The sequence below is a fragment of the Melospiza georgiana genome, chromosome 6 (assembly GCF_028018845.1).
Source record: "Melospiza georgiana isolate bMelGeo1 chromosome 6, bMelGeo1.pri, whole genome shotgun sequence".
NCBI lineage: Eukaryota > Metazoa > Chordata > Aves > Passeriformes > Passerellidae > Melospiza > Melospiza georgiana.
Window position 1 is genome coordinate 48,323,741 of NC_080435.1, and position 19,392 is coordinate 48,343,132.

The window sequence follows — 19,392 nt, forward strand, 5'->3', positions numbered from 1 at the left end:
GCTAACTTTTCAGAAAGCCAAGCTGAGATATTTCTTCTCTAGTGTCTCCCTGAAGAATCATGCTGCATTTGGCCACCTGAAGCCAGTTCTTTATGCTTCATCATACTAGTCCATGCAATTACTGGTCTGTCACAGAACACAAGATGTGCCAGCCAAACCTACCTGGCATTTTTTTTATCATATAGCTCAAAGAAATCAGCTGCTGACTGTCTTTTCTGTTTTTCACCAGTCCTGTACCTGGAAGGATCGGTCCTTGTATTTGAGGATGTTTTCAAATTGGTTGCCTTCTACTGTGTCAGCAGGTGAGTTCATTCATTGCCTCCATGGCACGGTCATTTTGCCCTCCCCTCTGGTCTGCCCTTCAGTTCCCAGTCCCAGCACAGACCCCAGTTTCCTCTGCTGCCCTCCAGCCTGCCAGACCAGAAGGTGTTTCAGATGTTTGTATCTACAATGGGACCAGCTCACCCACAAGCACAGCTGTCCCTGCAGCTGGAAGCTTTATCCACTGTTCCACAAAGAACTGCTGCTTCCACAAAGGCTGCTTCCACAAAGAACAGAGGCACAGAACTGAGGCTGGGAGGGCAGGGAGGAAGGGCTCTGAGTTTACTATTTATTTAAAGATTTAAGCACACACACACACACACACACACACACACACACACACACACAGATTTGAAATGAAAACAAAGTATTTTTTTGCTCAGCAGAGAAATACCAAGAATAATGGGTACAGATGTGGAAAATACCTGTAATGTCATTTTCACTAGTGCAAGGTTTGATCACCAGCTGATGATGTCTGCAGCCTTCTCTAATCTGTGTCCTGGTGCTTAGCACACTGCAGCAATACTTCCACCTGCCTACCCTGTCCCTGCAGCAGCAGGCCTGGCTGTGAGCTGGTTGTAGACTTTTGATTTCCCCTATATAAACTTACGTGACTCTTAAAGCAGTTATTTCCTTTAAAGAGGAGAAAGCAGATCCAGGACATGCTTACAAGGCACTCACATCAGTCACACAGTAGGAATGGTCTGTCTGGGGTAGCATACAGTGTGCTGCAGCTTATCCAGCCAGTCCCCCACTGCTCTGAGGGCTGTTCCTGCAGCCAGCTGAATTAACCACTACTGAGCCACAACTCCTACCTGCACACAAGAAACCATGCTCCACCTCACCCACATCAGCTAATAGACATCTAGCCATCTAGATGTGTATAGACCCTATAGAATGGACATAAGTTAACCCTTGGACCCTTATAAAGATTTCTTTCTCACTAAAGCAAAGGACAGCCCAAATGCAAAATAGAATCGGGCATTTATAGTAAGTAGCTGGTGACAGAGAAAATATGTTCACTTCTGCTTTCCTGCAAAAAGTATCATGGCTTGAGAAACAGGAAAGAAAAGAAAGAGAAAGAGAAAGAGAGAAAGAGAGAAAGAGAGAGAGAAAGAGAGAAAGAGAGAAAGAGAGAAAGAAGAAAGAAAGAAAGAAAGAAAGAAAGAAAGAAAGAAAGAAAGAAAGAAAGAAAGAAAGAAAGAAAGAAAGAAAGAAAGAAAGAAAGAAAGAAAGAAAGAAAGAAAGAAAGAAAGAAAGAAAAGTTCTTCTATTTGATGCCTTATATTTTAGCTTTTATATTTTTAGATTCTGTACTGCAGTAGTGTGTAGTTCTGAGCTTCATATTAAGGCATGGTAAGCTCTCTTCACAGAGTAGCTAGACAAAACAATTCCTTTCCTACCTTGGAACCAAGGACAACTGACCCAAATTTCAGGCCCAAGAGCATAAACAATGTGGACTGAACACAGAAAAACAAGAGGGATGGGACTTCATAACCTAAAGCTGTAACTGGACAATTAACTCCAATATGCTAATGGACCAAAACTTTTAAAAGTGAGAGATCCCGTGACCATGTCCATTTTGTGACCATTTTGGGTTCATCTCAGGTGTAGCCCTGGCTGGGATTTTGTACTGCCCAAGGTGTATCCATTGAAGCCTTTTAATAAATCTCCACTTTAACTCTGTCTAGCCTCTGTTCTAGGTCAGCCTTCACAAGGCATCAGTTCAGCTCCTGTTAGAGATGTTATTTCTGAGTGTCAAATACATATTCAGATGGTGCATGTGATTTTCCAGGCTACTGTCAAAAGACAAGCTAAAAAGGGAATAATTTTCTGAGAGAAGCAGGTAATAAAAAGACACTGACCTACCATTTGCTGGCAGCTCATAGGAGCTCTCTGTGATGGTGAACATAGAGTCCTGACAACAGGGATGTAGCAAATTGTCTATGCATACCTGGGAACAGCTTTTCAGGGCTGACAGGCTCTTCTCAAAAAAAACTTTGGCCTGCATACATTACCTGCCTGTAGGTAACAGATGTCTTGGTGGCTGGTCTGCAAGCTGCTGCCCCATTAATAAAACCACATTTTTTTCTATTAGGGCAGTGTCCTAATATTTCCTGATCTTAATAAGTCTTTTTTTTTAAAAAGAAAATTAATGGAAATTTCCTGCATATAAAATAACAAAGAAAGCAGAAGGTACATAGACCCTCTTCATCTTCTAAACCTCATTTCTACCATGAAAAAATAATAAGCCAGGGATCTCATCAGTTTATGTGAGTGTGACAACAGAGTGCTCAGCAGTGCACAGAGAAGCCATGGGGAACACAAAACATCAGTAAGGTATGCATCTGTTAAAAAGGTCAGAAATGGGCCCCCTGCATTCATCTGTCAGCAGATAGGTCTGAGTCGTGTGCTTTTTTGGGTGTGCATTTGTTTAGCAGAGACCTCCTACTCACAAGGCCAGTTTTTTCTATAACAATTCCTTGTACCATGAAGAACATTTTGTAAAACTGCATGTGTAAGATGATCCTGCACCATTCCTTGCTATCATTTAGGGACTGGCTTTTCTAGTCCTTGTTGGAATGGGAATTGAGGCAAGAACAGGGTTAGCAAATTGTCACTGGGCAAGAGGCAAACCTGAACAGTTCACTGGCAGACCAAGGGCTCTGTTAAATTGCTTGAGACTTAGGGTGTGTTTCAGTGAAACCCGGCCAACATCCTCTGAGAAACTCTATTTTCAGTAGAAGGACAGCATCTTTCCAGAAACCAAGTACTCAGAAGTCTGAGAGTAGAGTTAGAGAAGGATATGTGTTTTCTCAGTGTCATGCAGCACTTCCTCCCTGTCTGTCCCCTCACCCAGGGGTTACCCTTTCCCAGCTGGGGCTTTCCTTTCCCAGTCCCTCTGTGCCTTGCTGCGTGCCCATGCCTTGCACTTACAGAGATTCTTAAAAGAGGAAGCAGAGTAGTGAGAGAGGGGTAAACAGAAAGAGAAAGGACTTCAAGTCCTTTCCAGAAGAAAAAGATTGGTTTTTCTAATAAAAATAATTATAATTTGCAGCACCTCACTTTTAATGGGAAGATATTTCAACCCTTGTGGCCTTTCCTGAGGTGACAGGCATTCCTGCTCTTTTCAGAGGACAGAGCCAAGCCACAGTGATTAAGTCAGTGCTATGGCATGAAGCATCCCCACAGAAGCTGGTGATCTTTAGTGAAATCAGAGCAGCCCAGTCTGGCACAATGTCCATAATTCCTTACCAGGCACAGAACACAGCTGAAATTGTGAGTCAATCCAGTCAATAAACCAAGTGAAGCCTCGAGTTCCTAACAATTGTGGGGTTTGTCTTTTTGCTGTTTTTTCATTGTGTTTGTTTTTACAGGGATTTGCTGCCCTTTACCTTGAAGCTGCCACAAGCAATATTAGAAGCCAGTAGCTTTCAAGACCTTGAAATTATCTCTAGTCTGGGGATAGGTAAGTCCCTCAAAGCAGTCAGATTTTCACTTGGACTTTTGAGAACAGTAGTGCCTTACAGAGCCTTAATGCAACTGGAAGACTGATGAACTATTGTCTTCAGAATAGCTAAAGGGGTCTGAATGCAAGAGGAAGATGTTTATCATCTTTATGTTCATAGCAGAATGCTGAAAAAAAGGGCACTTTCCCCTTTGACCATAAACCTCCACCTGGATCTCTGTCCAGGGTTGGTCCCTACAGTCTGGGCAAGCTGAAGTGCAGCACGGCCTCAGGGGGTAACTCTGCACTTTGGAAGCGGCTCATATCTGAGCTATATGGAAAACACCTTTGCAGCTTCTGCTTCTGATGTGTGGGGGCAATGCTGATGAAAGTGTGATATTTTTGAGTTTTGATATTTCTGCTTGCTCCGGCAGGATTTCGAGTTGGTAGAGAAATTTGTATCGTCCCAACATGTTCTCTCACCTCACACAAATCACATGCAAAAGGAACATTATTTTTAGTGACAGCATCAAACAAGAAAATTTTAGATGAGATGTATAAAGTCACAGATAGGAAAAGCAATTCTGTTAACTAAAGGAGCTCTCCTTCCTATTCCTCTTCATTTAACACACTCCACTTGAGACAGCTACTTCAGTAAGGCACTTTCACGCTCCTTGGTTTTTCAGTTTTCCTTCAGGTGTTGAAAACAGCCAAACAACGGAGAAAATGGAAGAGTTAGCTCATTTAGAGATATTTATTAGAGCACTCTCACTATTTTTGGGTTTTCTTCCTCCCAGAAGGGATGGGCAAACCCCACTGGTTTCAGTTCAGGCAGCTTTGTTGAATATCACAAACAGATTTGCCTCTAACATTTTCAGCATCCTCTATTTTGAGTATGTTCCAGTTTGTCAAAACATCCTTTTATGTACATGTCCAGCCAGCACTTTTTGCTGATAAAGAGGTACTTTACAAGTTGAGATAACAAGTTGCACTTGTTATCTTAAACTTATTTTTTCATAATAAGTCCAAAAATTTGGATTAAAATGCAGGAAGTGTATCATGAATCTGCAACCTTCAGTCTAATTTCAGCCGGCAGAGGCTATCTTGATTCAGGCAACAGTTTCCAGCAACTTCTGAAAGAAGAGATTAGTTAAAGCACAAGCACCAAAGCAATATTTGTTGTAGTCTTTTTCCTTTTCTCCTGTACTGGTGGTCATAAAAGTAGTGAGGCTTGGAAATTTATTTGTCATGGTGTATTTCATACCAGTCAAGTTTCTGACAAGAGAAGAAAACCTGCTGTTGTGTGCAGTCTTCCTGGGAAATGATGCTGGCTTCCTGAAGTGCCATGCTGTCTTAGCAGAGTCAGATAGGCTCAGCTACTGACAGATGCTATTTATTGCTTCCTGGAACAAAATTTTGAGGATACAAATGGGAACACAAACTATTAAGTGCGCCCAAAGTGGCACTTCCGAAGGAAACAAAGCATTGTCTGAAATTCTCATGTGTTGCTCTGTATTTATTTCAAAGTACTACGTGTTTCAAGGGGATAGAGGTAAGATGTTTATCTGCAAGCTGAGGTGTTCCACAAAGGATCTGGCTGTTCTGTATCTTGTCATAGAGAACATACTGCAGCCCCTCTAGTCCTGACCTCAGTGGTACAGAAGTTCTTTTAGGAGGAGAATTAGCATAATTGCACTGCACAAAGAGCACATACCCTCACAGACATGCCAAAGACTCCAAGAACTGCTTAATTATCCCTCCCAGAGTGCAAGATAAGGGAAGATCCAGGAAAGCAATAGGAGATGATCAAACAGCCTTCTCTGCAGTGTGAGACAGGGTGGCTGTGCTGGGAAATGCCTGCTCTGAAGCAGCTGTGTTACTTGGTAGAGCCACAGGATCTGTTCCTTCCAGCCTGAGTGGAGCTTTGCATTTTCATCACAGTGCCTTTACCTGACCACTACTGTGAAAAATTATCAACTTCCCCTCTGTAGATTGGTTTACTCACCATTTCCTCAGCCCATGAGACTTCACAGCATTATATTCTGACTTAAAACAACTTCCTCTGTCCTGCATTTGCTGATACTGAGTGCAGCTGGAGAGCTTAAGGAAAATGGTTCCCCAGGCAGTACCAGTTGTGAGCAAGAGGCAGACACAGCTTGCCTGGGCTCTTCACATCCTCTCCTCGGGTATCCACAGCTATTTGCATTTGGAGGGCAGTCATCACTGAACAAGCATAGATCCCTTCTCACAGTCATTTGTATTTGTTACTTGTACCTTCCTGCTCGTACTGAAAATGCTGAACAGCATGAACAACTTTTGCTAGGTAAGTGTCCTAAAATTGACAGGGGAGAGAATTTTGGTGAAGCTTCTGAGCTTATTCCCTGGCTTGAAGAATTATATATGCATAAAACAGTTTTGTTCTTTATTCACACTGTTTTGTGCAGAGGTTTGAAAGTTCAACATTGAAATTTGTGTACCATTTCTGTTAAAAATAAGTATATTTTCTACATATCATTAGCAGCTAAAATTCTCTGAGATTTTAAAAAAATTTTTCTTTTTTTTTTTTTTTTTTTTTTTTTTTTTTTTTTTTTTTGGTGACAGATTTCTGGGATTCCTACTTAAACCACAGGAGACAGGACTTATCCCACCCTGCAAAAGACTCTGCTTTCAGCACTGCCCAGGCAGACAGTTTAAGAACTACTCAGTGTTTTGCAAGTAGCACAAACCACTGCTCATGTGAAATTGAGCTGTCAATAGGAAATGACAGGCTGTGGTTTGTGAATCCTATTTTTATAGAAGAGTACAGTAATCCTTGTCCTCCAGATGTGTCTTCTCCTAAAGGCCACTCTGGGAGCACTGAAGTGCCCCCTGCCACCATGCTTACTGAAAAGAGGTCTCCCCGACGTCCTCCGCCCCCTCCACCCTCTCATGGGCTCGTTCAGAAACCTTCCCTGAAGCTCCCTCAGGACCCCATGACTGCCTGTGAAGAAAACAAGCTACTTATTAAGCCACTAGGAAAGAGTTTCGAGGAAACGCAAGCGGAGGGTGGTGACGATAAAGAAGAAAGGAAGCAGAGCTGCTCGGCCAGCGCGCCCTTGGCAGGGAGCCCCAGGAAGGGCTCCCAGCCCTCTGCTCCCCCGCGGCGGCGGCCGAGCGAGAGGACCTCAGAGGAGAGCTCTGTGGGTAACCCTGAAAATTGTGAAACGCTGAAAGGGGAAGGGACAGAAGGAAACCAAGACACAAGTGCAGAGAGCAGAGATAAAACACTGCTGTGCAAAAAGGCTGTAGAGATACCTGGAGAGGTTCCCAAAAAGGCTGTATCACAGTTTCAGGAGACAAAGCCTGAACCTGCAGAGAAGAAGGAGGACATGCCTAAGATACAAGGCAATGCCACTGAGAAAGGAAAGTCACCTCCTGTCCCACCACCGAGAAGAAAGAGAATTTCCCAGGTACCGAGGACCCCCAGCTCCTGCCAGCCGAAGCAAAGAACAGCAGGAGAGCCTGGTGTGGCTGCAGGGCAGGCTGTGTGCAAGGGCAGCCCAGCCACAGGGACGGGTGCTGCCACTTGCACACACGCCAAGACTGAGCCGGGACACAGCCACAAATCTGTCGGCTCAGCTGAACTGGCAGGGTCACACTTGTCCCTGGAGGACCTGGGAGGCAGCACCGTGGCTCAGGCATCAACATCTGAGCCAGACTCCTACTCCACCAGCAGCACAGAGGATGACCTGGAGATGCTGAGTGGTTCATCTGGTAAAAAGACACGCTCGGTGATCTTGGCCAAGGCCAAAAACAGGCTGTCCTTGGTGAACCTGTCCAACGTCTTCACAGTCTTTTTGTCTAGCGACAGGAAGCTGCAGAAGAAGATAGTGGAGCTGGCACAGGACAAGGAGTCCTACTTTGGCAACCTGGTGCGGGACTACAGAGTGTACAGTTTGGAGATGATGGCAAAGCAGAGCTCCAGCACAGAGATGCTACAGGAGATCCGGCTGATGATGACTCAGCTGAAGAGTTACTTAGTGCAGAGCACTGAGCTGAAATCCCTGATAGACCCAGCCTCCTACACAGAGGAACAGTTAGGTAGGTAACTGTGGTTTATTCATCCTTGGGCATGGCTTAGGAAGGTGAGGAGGGAGAAAGAATTATGCAGACACAGGCTCTGCTTTACAGAATTATAAACTATCCCCTGAAAATTAAGCAGCATAAATTGAAGTCTGCTCTGTGGTTGCCAGCACTTGGAGAAACAGCTCAAAAACCTGGAGACCAATGAGGGGGAAAATCCCTTTATGAATGTTTTAAGGACAAGAGTTTAAGCAAAAGACATGTGTGTATGAGAGACCTACATGTGTGTGTGTATATATATTATATATGTGTGTGTGTGTGTGTGTGTGTGTACACAGAGCTGAATTCACTGGAAACACAAAAGGCAAACTTTCTCCTTCACAGCTGCATTCCCATGGCCTTCCACATCCACTGCTTTGCTAATAGGATGGAGAACTCCCTGCATGTGGCATACACCATTGTCTCACAGGGAGGGACAAGACTAGGATGATTTTGAGTAGCAGGTTGGAGGAATCACTTGATTCCACTTTGTGCTTCTCAGAGCTCAGAGGTACAGAAGAAATGTCTGTTGCAGCTCCAAAATGAAGTGTTCACCTCTTTGCCATAGGTATAATTTGCCTTTGGGGAGGAAAAAATATTATTTTTAACTGTTTACAGGTGTTTCATTGCTTCTCATTCATATCCTGTGAGGGAATAATGGGCTACTTCTCTCCTTGCTAAGGATTGGACTGGTCTGTTTATTGTACATCCATGAGGGAATATAAAAAGAGCTGTAGGACTTTTCATCCCAGTGAAAGCCGTACAGCCAGAAAAAGTGTGCATGCATGTGCACACATGCTCCTTTGAAAGCTTAAAACTGTTTCTTGAGGACCTGAGAAGCAGTGCAGAGCTATTTGTGGATCCTTAAGTTGGATTAAAACAAGCTGGGAGCTGGAAGACCCAGAATATGGAGTGAACCAGAGGAGTGACCACGAATTCCAGGGGATCCTGCAGCTCTAGTATTAGGTGGGACTCAGCTAAGTGGTGAGCTAGGAGTAAAAGGCTGTCCACTGTCAGTCTCAGCAGGCTCTGCTGATTTCCTTCTCCCCCAGCAAAGGCTTCACATGATCCTGCAGGTCCCCAGCAGAACAGACCTGCAGCCAGCCCCTGCCATAGCAGAGAGAGGGAACCTGCAGTTTCACTTCTCATGCATCTTGTGTAACACCTTCAGTCTTTGTCCCAGTAACCTCCTTCTTCAAGGTGGGGGGTGTGGGGGCAGCACAGAGAAGTCTGTCTTGAATCTTGATTAGTGAAAGTGGAAAGGGGGAGGAAAGAAGTGTCCTTGTTCTGCTTGGTAGAGCTGTTTGTGTGCAAGTATCCCACCACCTTCCCACAGACATGCCTGGTTTTGACCCTGTGTCTAACCCTGTTCACTGGCAGTTCCTGAACAAGGGTGATGTAGCCCAGTCAACCTTGACAGGGCTGTCTTCTTCTGTGGAGAACAAGGATTCCCACTGGGGGATTTACCACTTGAATTTGCCCTGCTTCAGGCTGATTGATTCTCTGGATTCTTTAAAATAATTGCATTTTGAACACATAAATATTACTGCCCTCTGGTTCATTCCTCACTGCCTGAGCAGATGAAGTCTTTTGCCAATGACCTTTTTGCCTCAGTGCAACAAGAGAATCTCTTGCAGTCCCTCTAGTTCTGCCTCTGGTTCCTAGGACTCAGGCAACAGGTTTCCTCACAGTCTCTTATGCTTCCTTTCATCTTCAGCCAAACATTAAGCAAATTCTCAACCCACTCATATTATTTCCTCCTCCACAGGCCACAGGTGGCATAAGAGGTATCTTATAGGATCACTAATTTAGAGTCCCTTGAGCAGTAACAATGAGGAACTTCTGACCAGATATTAGTTTCTGTCTCTGAGCTGGTGGGTGCAGCTGCTTTGAGGAAAGAAAGGGGTGCTTTGAGGGTGCAATTAATTTCATCCCAAAGTGAATATCTCAAAAAAGTCAGAAGGAGAGGTCAGAAGGGACATGAGATGAATTGCATCTGGGCATCTGTAAGGGCAGGGCTGATAAAAAAATCACAGTTAGGTGAGATTCCTCTTCTTTCCCCAGAGTTGGCTTTCCTGCTGCCTGGCAATGCCATGCTGGTCAGCCAGGAGTCAGGCAGAGAGAGCAGGGACTGCTGGTAGCAGGAGGTCTCCTACAGCTCCAGTGACAGAGACCACACACTGATGTTCATCTCAAGCCCATCTAGGACTTCTGGATAGTGTTGGTAATGAAATGCTTACTTTCTGGGATGTGATTTCTGTTCCCTTCTCACAGCTATGTAGTAGTGTTTGAATAACCAACCACATGTTTCCTTAGGACTTTTACTTGCACCTGTGCTACTGAATTGTTTATTTATTATATGCTTTTGTGTTCTCCCTTCTCTGTGCAGAAGTGATTGCTGAGACAGCTTTGTACAAATGTGTCCTGAAACCTTTAAAGGAAGCCATTAATTCTTCCTTAAAAGAAATACACAGCAAAGATGGATCTTTACAGCAGCTGAAAGAGAACCAACTTGTGATACAAAACACAACTACCACTGACCTGGGTGTCACAACCAGTGTGCCTGAAACTGCTGTGCTGGAAAAGATCCTTCACAAGTTCACGACCATGCACAAGACCTACTCTCCAGAAAAGAAAATTGCCATCTTGCTGAAGACCTGCAAACTCATCTATGACTCCATGGCTCAGGGAAATCCAGGTACAGGAACTCCTGCTGATGGTATCCATCATGGGTCTTTCTCCTTGTATCAAAGGAACAGTGCTTATGATACAGCTGGCATGGCAATATTCACATTGGAGGTAGCAGTGGTGGTTGATGTGTTTGGTATCAGAAGTCCACAGGTTGTGTCCAGATAATAACTGGTGTGTTACCAGGTTAACTTTAAGCTCCATGACTCCAAAAACTAGTTACCCATAAGTGTGTGTTTTATGGATAATATCCTTTTTGCACAGGTCTTCACACAGCTCTCCAAATATCCTAGGGGCTTGGTCCCAGCTTGCTGCAGAGTAATGGTAAATTCTAGGAATGGGTCTCTGGTAAAAGGCTCTTGATTTGGCCTTTGCAGAGTTTTGCCTAAACTGAGGAGGAGATGCAGAGTGTAGTAGTTTGTTGCTAATTCCTGATGCTCCAGTAAATTCTAAAAGCCACTTCTTCTGTCCAAGACAGTATGTGCTCTGAGTATAAACACAACATGGGCCTCAGGCCAACTACGAATGCAGAAATTAAACCCTTGGCCTGCAGACAGGATGCATCTTTGCAGATAGACCAGCAAGTCCCTTCCTCCAGAAATTTGCCTTGCCAGTTTAAGAGCTTTTTTGTATACTGTGAGCTGATGTCCAGCCATGCCTGAATCTGGAGAGAAGCCAGGTATTAACTTGCAATAACTTGTGGCTGTTTAAGAACTCACAGTCAACAAAAGTGCTTTTAGCTGTTCTGCTTTATTTTGTACTGGCAACAGCCTTGGAGCATTCACACAGGGATTATGTCCCTGCTCAGCCTCACCTCAAGGTGATCTCTTGGATAGTAAGCAGCAAGGTTCAGCTACCAGTCCAGACACATTAACACCAGAGCAAGAAACCACCCCAGGGCTGAGCCTTAGCTACAGGGTGGAAAGGACCTCTCACTGTCTTCAGGTATCATGAGATTTGGACATATGTAGGGGAATTTGCTGTGACTTTGTTAAAACAGTTGTGTGAAGTTTGAGAATAAATTTGGTTTAGATCAAGGACTTGCAAACTTCACTAAAACCCACATGGTCTCCTTCTGATGCTGGTGTTATGTACACATCACACCTTAGTTAGCTCGGGGCTGGAATTTTTCTGTTGAAGGAAATACTGTTGTGTCACTTTCTGTAACAGAAATGAGGAGACAGGGAAATAATTACAAAACCCCAACATGATTAAAATATTGACATTCATGAAATTATTGTGTGGTTTGCCACGCTAACCAAAGCAGTGCATTTCAGCCAGTTCAGCTGTTTTCTCATCCTGAGTACTACTCAGCAGGGTGAAGGTTGGAAGCTGATTTTACTCCTGGGCATCCAGTTCCCTCTCCCTTATATCAAGTTCCGTCTCTCTTATGCATGATCAGTGATGCATGTCAGGGCTTGGCCAGAAGAAAACTGGCCTGGAATTATGGAAATGTACCCCAATGAATTCAGACCTGAAAAAGAAGCTAAGGGGAGAAGAATGCTGTATCTAACTCCTGGAAAACAGCAGACTTGGAGAGTAATTGAGTGAAATGCCCTGTAGACTTAGAAGCAAAATGCGTGAAATCTTTTTCACAGAATGAACTGAACCCATGACACTTTTATTTTCCAGTGGCAAAGACTGGAACCTGAAATATTTCAGCAACCTGAAATATTTTTATGACAGGGAAAAGCATGCTGTGGGGTCCTCAGAGCAGATTTCAGCTGGTGGGAAATCTTCTGCTCTCTGCCCATCTCAAGAGCAACAGCACAGGGCCCCTTTTGCTTTTAGCCAGCCATGAGGCAGCACAGTGTTCTTCACACAGGAAGAGCAGAGGCCGTGCTCAGCTTCCTGTGCAATAGTTTCTTCTCCTTTTCACTCTTTTTCCTAACTGCTCAATTAGAAAGGTCCCTCCTTTTCCAAGATCAGAGCAGGTGAAACACAAAACAAATCATTCCCAAAATCAGTCTACCTCTGTGAGAAACATTACCTGTTCAATAACATGGAAACTCCTTGTGCTTGACTTAATTTGCAATTTGTCAGGTCAGACCAGGTTTTATTCACTTTAGGCTGGCCACAGGATGAGCTGACCAAAGAATATGGTTTTACTTCTCAAAGCAAAATGCCAACACCACCTAATCAGGCGCCTTTTCTTTTCAGACTCATATGAAAAAACAAGTTTTTTTAACATTTTGAGACCCATGTACAGCATTCCAGGTTTGGCCAGGACGTCCCAAGAGGTACCAAGTTTCCTTTAAAACTAAGGACGGGCATACTCAGGAACATCTGTACCTGTGGTGGTGTCCATCTTTGCCCTGCTGAAAGAGTCATGAAACTTTAAACTCTGCCTTGACTGACTCCATGTATATCAAGACATTTTAAGAAAGGAGGATGTCTTTGGTTTGATTACAATTCATATTACATGACAAAATCTGCCTGATAAATTGGCTGTGGTTGAAATCTCTGATACTTAAGACTAAGAACTGAATGGGTCAGACCCTAAACTGGATTAAGCTAGCATTTCTTCCTCAAGCTGAAGGCAATCAGCTTATGGAAGTGATTCATCACAAGGAATCAGGAAGGCAGCTTCACAGTCTTAGTCATACACCTTTCTCTCAAGAGTACAGCTCCATGATAGAGTTGAGGCAGGACCAATCTCTGGCTACATCCTGCTGTAGGTGGCCACAGAGGGGCATCATGCCCAGCTTCCCATCACACACATTGTGCAGTCAGTCCGTGGAGTCCAGATGATTCATCTGGCTGCATATAGGCTTCTGCTTTAGAGCAAGATGACTCAAGGCAAACTTCAGTGAATATATTGATTAATTCATTACTGGCTATCAAAGAAATTAATACTCATATGTACTATGTAGGCAGTGATATTAGTAAGTGAATCCTCATCAAAGGCACAATTATGACAGTACTGAGGTGTCTCACTGAGCTTTTCCAACTTCTATGCAAACTTAAATGACTGAAACATATGCCCCCCAAGAATATAACCGACAATCTGAAAATATGTCACCTGCCTGCTAAAAATACCAGAAATGGTTCGTAAAAATAAAATGCATTTTAAAAAATAGAGTTTGGAAACCCACGCTCCACAAAATGGCTGGCCTTTTTTTTTAGCGCTAGAAAAAGTAAGAGGCAGGAATCATGGAGCTCTTGCGTTTGGAAGGCATGCTGCAATACGCACAGGGACAGCTGGGCACATAGCCAATTTATATAGAAACATAGTAATGTTATATAGAAAAAAATGTTTATTATGTGTCTTTCAGAAATATCTTTACTCAGGAAAAAGATTAAATGTATGTTGCGTGATATGGGTCAAATGAGAATCTCTGCTTTTCATCAAGAACACAAGTGACACCTGTAGAGTGAGAAACAATGCAAATGTGCAATACATGTGGTGTGTACTGAAGGTGGTAGGCCCGGGTCACCCAGCCTTGTGCTGCCTGGGAGCTGCCACTGTGGAAGAGAACTGATGGAACAACAAAGCAGCAATAGGCATTGGCTTATGGAGACAGTCTGTGAGACAAACAGGCCAAACCTGGTCAGTCAGTGAGTGAGGAAGATCAGGGATGGAAAAGCTCTAAGTTTAGGCTGGAAGTCTGAAACATGGGCAAACTGCTTTCAAAGGAGTTTGAAGAAGAATGGAGGTACAATTTGCTTACTGCAACATTTCTAACTTGCGAACTATCTAAGATTATGAAGCTTCATTTTTGGACTATCTTTGAACTGCACAGGCAGCTGGACCATATAGTTCAAAACTATAGTTTGTACTAGTCAGGGAATTGGCTAGGTGACCAAAACATCTGATTTAATAATTTCTATTGCAGAGTTTTACAAGGATAATGTGCATAGTCTGCTTTTGGAAAAAGAGGATAGATAGGACATATATTCCGTTGGAATATTTCTCTTCCTTAGCTTTTAGAATGAAGTTTGTCACCCCTACAGAACTCAGCAGCCAGATATTAGCTGCCCTGATGTACTCCTTCAAGGCTCTGCAGCTGGCAAAAGCAGAGCTGTGTCTTTAGTGGGATAGCTGAGCTTGTAGAAAGGAAACTGGACTCCAATACTTCAGCAGCCAGTGAAGAGCCCGTGCTAGAAGCTCCTGAAGCTGTCAGAGCAATCCCATTACACTGCTTATTATCATATCTCACTTCTGAGAAGGAAAATAAAGCTATACATAACAGGTTTACTTTGATATCTTTCAAAAGAGGATATTAGTATTTAAGTTACTTTTAACAAAGAGTGATGGACTAGAGATTTTGAGGTTTCTGCCATCTAGCAAAATTTCTACAAAGAGCCAGTTCAAATTTTTCATGGGGACTGAATTCCTCTGATCTCTAAACCACACATTTTTGAAGTGAATTCATGCTGTCTACATCTATTAACTCACTTAATTCACTATATCACAAATTAAACCTTGCTGAAAGTAGTATAGGATAGACAAGAGACAGCAAATGCTAGTGTGTGGAAGGAAAGTCACAATCTTTTCTTATGATCTTGAACAAATCCCAGTTAGCCTTCCTGCACCTCAGGTTTCCCAGCTTCAAACTGAGGCTAAAATTCATATTTTGTGGAGATCTGCTTCTAGACATCAAGCTAGTGTTTGTAAAATATTAGAGAAAGGTGCAGGGCATCATCCCTATCTGCTGGTTTTTAGAATATACACAGAGAGAAAAGAAATGCGTGAATGTGTTAAAATAGACTGTAATTTCTTTATGGAGGCTTGGGCAGAATTCCAGTGGCTTTAAATCATGTATTTAATTAATACTCATCTATTCAAGTGCTGCATCCCAGCCAGGAGCTGACGTTGTACTTGCTTTGCTATAAACATAATAGGATGAGTTTGTGGCAGAAGAGAAGGCTTATTTTAAGCTTCTTAGAGATATTTATGAAATAAATGTTTCCTGACCCTGCAGGGAAGAAGGGGAAATGAAGCAAGCAAGTCGTATCTAGAGTAGGACAGCACCACCTTGAATAGGCAAGCTCAGTCTCGCTGTCACTGAGAGCAGTGGCAGGGTTAGAGCAAGATTTAACTCTGTCAGCTGCAAAAATTCCCCTCTGTGAGAGACCACAGATGGAGCAAGCCATACAGGTCTAGGAATTTGGCTCAGGCCCAGCTTGAAAGTAGAGCTGAGGAGGCAGCAGCCTGCAGAGAATACCTCTGCTGCAGCTCCCAGATGGACACTTGTTAGTGCACAGGAACCACGGGGGTTCTATAGTGCTGAAACAACCTCTCAGGTGTCTTGGTCCATAGGCATTAGTTTATCTGTCTTTGTAGACTCCTGTTTCTGGGCATATTTGAGTTGCTGACGGCACCTATTTTCCCCATGGATGCACTGAGATATGGAGCACCTCAGGGCCATGCTTGGACTGATGGCTGTACATGTCAAAGCTAGTCCCTGTACCTGGAGGGGCCAGGAGAACAGGGGACAGTCAGAGCCCTGCCCTCTCAGGCTCCTTGGCTCCAGGAGCACTCAGGGGAGAGATGCTATTGAGATGCCTACAAGGTGCAATATACTGTGCCTGGCCTGCCCTTGGGCACACTGGAGGCTTGTGGCAACACAAAAAAACCACAGAATGGAGTCAGAGCTAGATCATTGGTGATTAGTTTTGCTTTTCCCTTGTTGACACATTCTGCTCCTGCTGACTTCAGCTTTTGCTATGGATACGGGTATTTAAAATTGGGTGACATATAGCCATAGGTGGATTAACATGGTGTCTAGTAATTCACACAGGTTGTGAGCATACAGGACACGGAACGTGTTCTTTCCATTATTTCAGTCAGACCTGAGTCATCCCTGCTCAGCATTATTAATCTGTAGATCAGATTTTCATATTTAAGGCATATAAACAGCTGGGAGTCCAATAATATTTCTATGAAGTCCTAAAGTTGAGAAGAGTTTATAGCAAGGACTGGAGGGCAGAGCAGCTAAATCAGCTTATAGAAATGAGATAAACAGCATGAAAAAGAATTGTCTCTATACATGATTGTACTTACAACCACTTCTCAGACAACAAAAAAGAAACAGAGAGATTCTGTAGGCATTCTTGAGAATTTTCCTCTAATTTTCACTTCTGTAGACACCAGAAGTTGGTGAATGGGGACACGGAATTGTTTAGGTCCAAGCTGCTGTTTCCATTCTGCATTAGTTGGTCAGTCTGTTCTCTGTTCATGATCTGCTTTGGTGACATATAAGAAGCCAGCAACTGAGCAACCAACCAACCAACCAAGCAACAAACAAACAACCCAGAGGTTTTATTTCCAGTGAATTTTTTCCAGGAATTGATATTGTGAAGCAGCAACTTTATTTGATGCCCTTATCATATATGACATGAATTAGTCATGAAAGAGAAGTAGTAGGGAAATTCTGCTATTGGTGTTGCACTAGAAATCCTTTGGCCTTAAGGAAACTAGAATTGTTCTATCCATGCCACTGATCTATAACTACTAGACCACAAATAAGAAGTTTTTAATGAAGGGAAAAATGAGCCTAACAAGTCTTTGGTATTTTGTATTCCTTTATGCTAGTCTGAATTAGAACTAACTCTGTTGGCCTCTGGTGTACTTGGAGCAAAAAGAAAATAGGGATTTTTGCTGAGATTTTCTGTTACATTTTCATGTCTGTTTTGTCATATTTCTTTTTATTATTATTATTTTTTCCCCCTGGAAAATATTAAACAGCTGTAACACTAAGCTGCTTGCATTAAGGTAATGTATATGACAGTAATGAATTAGACCCTTCACAGAGCTAAAGCTTTCACAAAGACATAAGCCAAGGGAACAACAGACAAAAAAATGTCCATACAGATTTTAATGCAACAATGAAGTCCATTTATAGTTTCATTGAAGACCTAAGGCTGTGTCTTAACTAAAGGCAGCCCTAACAAAGCAATCAGAATTGAAAGTGTTAATCCAGCTTTCATTAAATAAATAGTCTGTTATGGCATGTGTGGGCTCTGTTAGAAACAGACTGAATTACTGCCCTGATGATCTCTCATTCTCTAACTCTTTGTTTTAAATGGATCAACTCTCTGTTCACTAGATGTATTACTGGGTTTATTTCAAAGCCACACTTTTTTTTTAAAATCAGGGACTAAGCTCATGTTTATTTGAGGCTTCAGAAGAATATCTTTCTTTGCCAGTGGAGAATCTGCGTCAGCTATGAATGACAAAAAAAGAAATCTGACTCATGGCAAATATTTGAAACAAGTCAGTGGGAACATTTGAGAAATAGGAATGTATGCCCTACCATGGAAGAGCATGTGTGCTATGGGCCAAAAATGGCTAGAGCATAATTTCACCAAAACTACATCAAGGGTAGCTTTGATTCCTTGAGCTGAGACAAGCAGTTCTCAATTGAGACACACATAGTCCATAAACCAACATATCCAAGTGCACAGGGGAGAAAAAACTCCCCACAGTCTGGGGAAAGACATTCAGAATGAAAGCAGAGTAGGTTAAGAGGAGTGGTCAACTCTGAAGGTTGATCTGGTAAAAAACTTGCTATTGTGGGTTTTCCATGATGATTTTATGACATGTTGGTTGAAAGTGAAAGTATCTTTCAAATGAAAAAAGTTATCCTTGTGCGCTTTGTGGTTTATGCAGGGAAGCTTCAGTTTGGATACTATCTTAAGTAGTAATTATTTATAATTGTGACTTAACATGCTTTTTTTTTTTGTTCTTAGGGATCCCAAAGAGCTCTTATAGACTGTCTGTTAGATCACTTTGTTAACTTAGTTGATATGAATGTTTTAAGCACAAGAAATATTGAGCATCTGCTGTACAACAATTTCAAAAACTAGGTTAAAGTCCAATGTAAAAATCTTTCTGTTTTCCTAGCTAGACAGCATAGTTAGAAAGATGATTCCTCTTGGATCAGCTCTTGGGCAACTGTTTTAATTAGGATCATGTTGTGTGATGTCTTGCCTTCTGAAGGGATATAAACATGGAATTCCCCAGTCCTAAAACCACTGTCTCAAATTCTATTTTCTGTTTTTTGGTATCACACATAGAGTAAGTCTACGAGAAGAAATACCCCTAATGCATGTAGACAACTTCCCTACTAATATTGCCAACCTGAACTGCAGTCTTGATGTCAGTATCAAATCAGAGGGACAAGCTGGAAGCCTTTGCACTCTTCAAAAATTGCCAATTGTTTGTCATCAATGAAGTGAAGTTTATATTTCTCCAGTTAATTTTCAACATCCTATTTTGGGCTCGAAACAAGTTAACTTACTTTTTAAGTGACCTAAATTTCTGTTTTCAGCATTTTTGCTGGTGCTTTTGAGCTGTAACTCTTCAGGTAATGTAGGCTGAAGTCTGCAAAGGACTCAGTGTGTGAGAATCTGAAACTGTTGTGTGGGACCATGATTTTTTGGTGTTATTGGGACCATGCTGTGTTTCTCTTTGCTCAGGGAAGCCCTATGGTGCAGATGACTTCCTCCCTGTGCTCATGTACGTGCTGGCCCGCAGCAACTTGACTGAAGTCCTTCTGAATGTGGAGTATATGATGGAGCTCATGGACCCTGCTCTGCAGCTGGGAGAAGGTAAGAGTACAGAGCTTGCTCGTGGGATATTCACTGTGGAAATCATCCTTTGTCTCACTTCAGTGTTTGTGAAAGTGGGGCAGCAAAGCTCTGGCTAGATTTTGTGGACATAACTTTGGCCAATCTTTTCAAATCTGAATCTCTAAAATTCTTGCCAAGTACTTTAACTCCTTTTAGCTAGAAAAGGCAGGGACTCACCATAAATGATAACTAAGGTGGTAGATTAGTAACCTAAACAGAGACATCTTGTGTCACTTGGCCCAAAGGCTGAAAAGCTG

The 19,392-nt window shown here is 42.8% G+C and overlaps 1 protein-coding gene across 1 annotated transcript in view; it reads left to right on the forward strand.

Annotated features, from left to right (window-relative positions):
* Positions 1 to 19,392, forward strand: part of LOC131084961 (ras and Rab interactor 3-like) — a 153,955-nt gene that overhangs the window by 128,423 nt on the left and 6,140 nt on the right. The window contains exons 20-24 of the mRNA XM_058026719.1: positions 230 to 302; positions 3,699 to 3,790; positions 6,371 to 7,849; positions 10,260 to 10,568; positions 18,983 to 19,114. Coding sequence (XP_057882702.1) covers positions 230 to 302; positions 3,699 to 3,790; positions 6,371 to 7,849; positions 10,260 to 10,568; positions 18,983 to 19,114 — 2,085 coding nt within the window. The remainder of the gene's footprint in view (positions 1 to 229; positions 303 to 3,698; positions 3,791 to 6,370; positions 7,850 to 10,259; positions 10,569 to 18,982; positions 19,115 to 19,392) is intronic.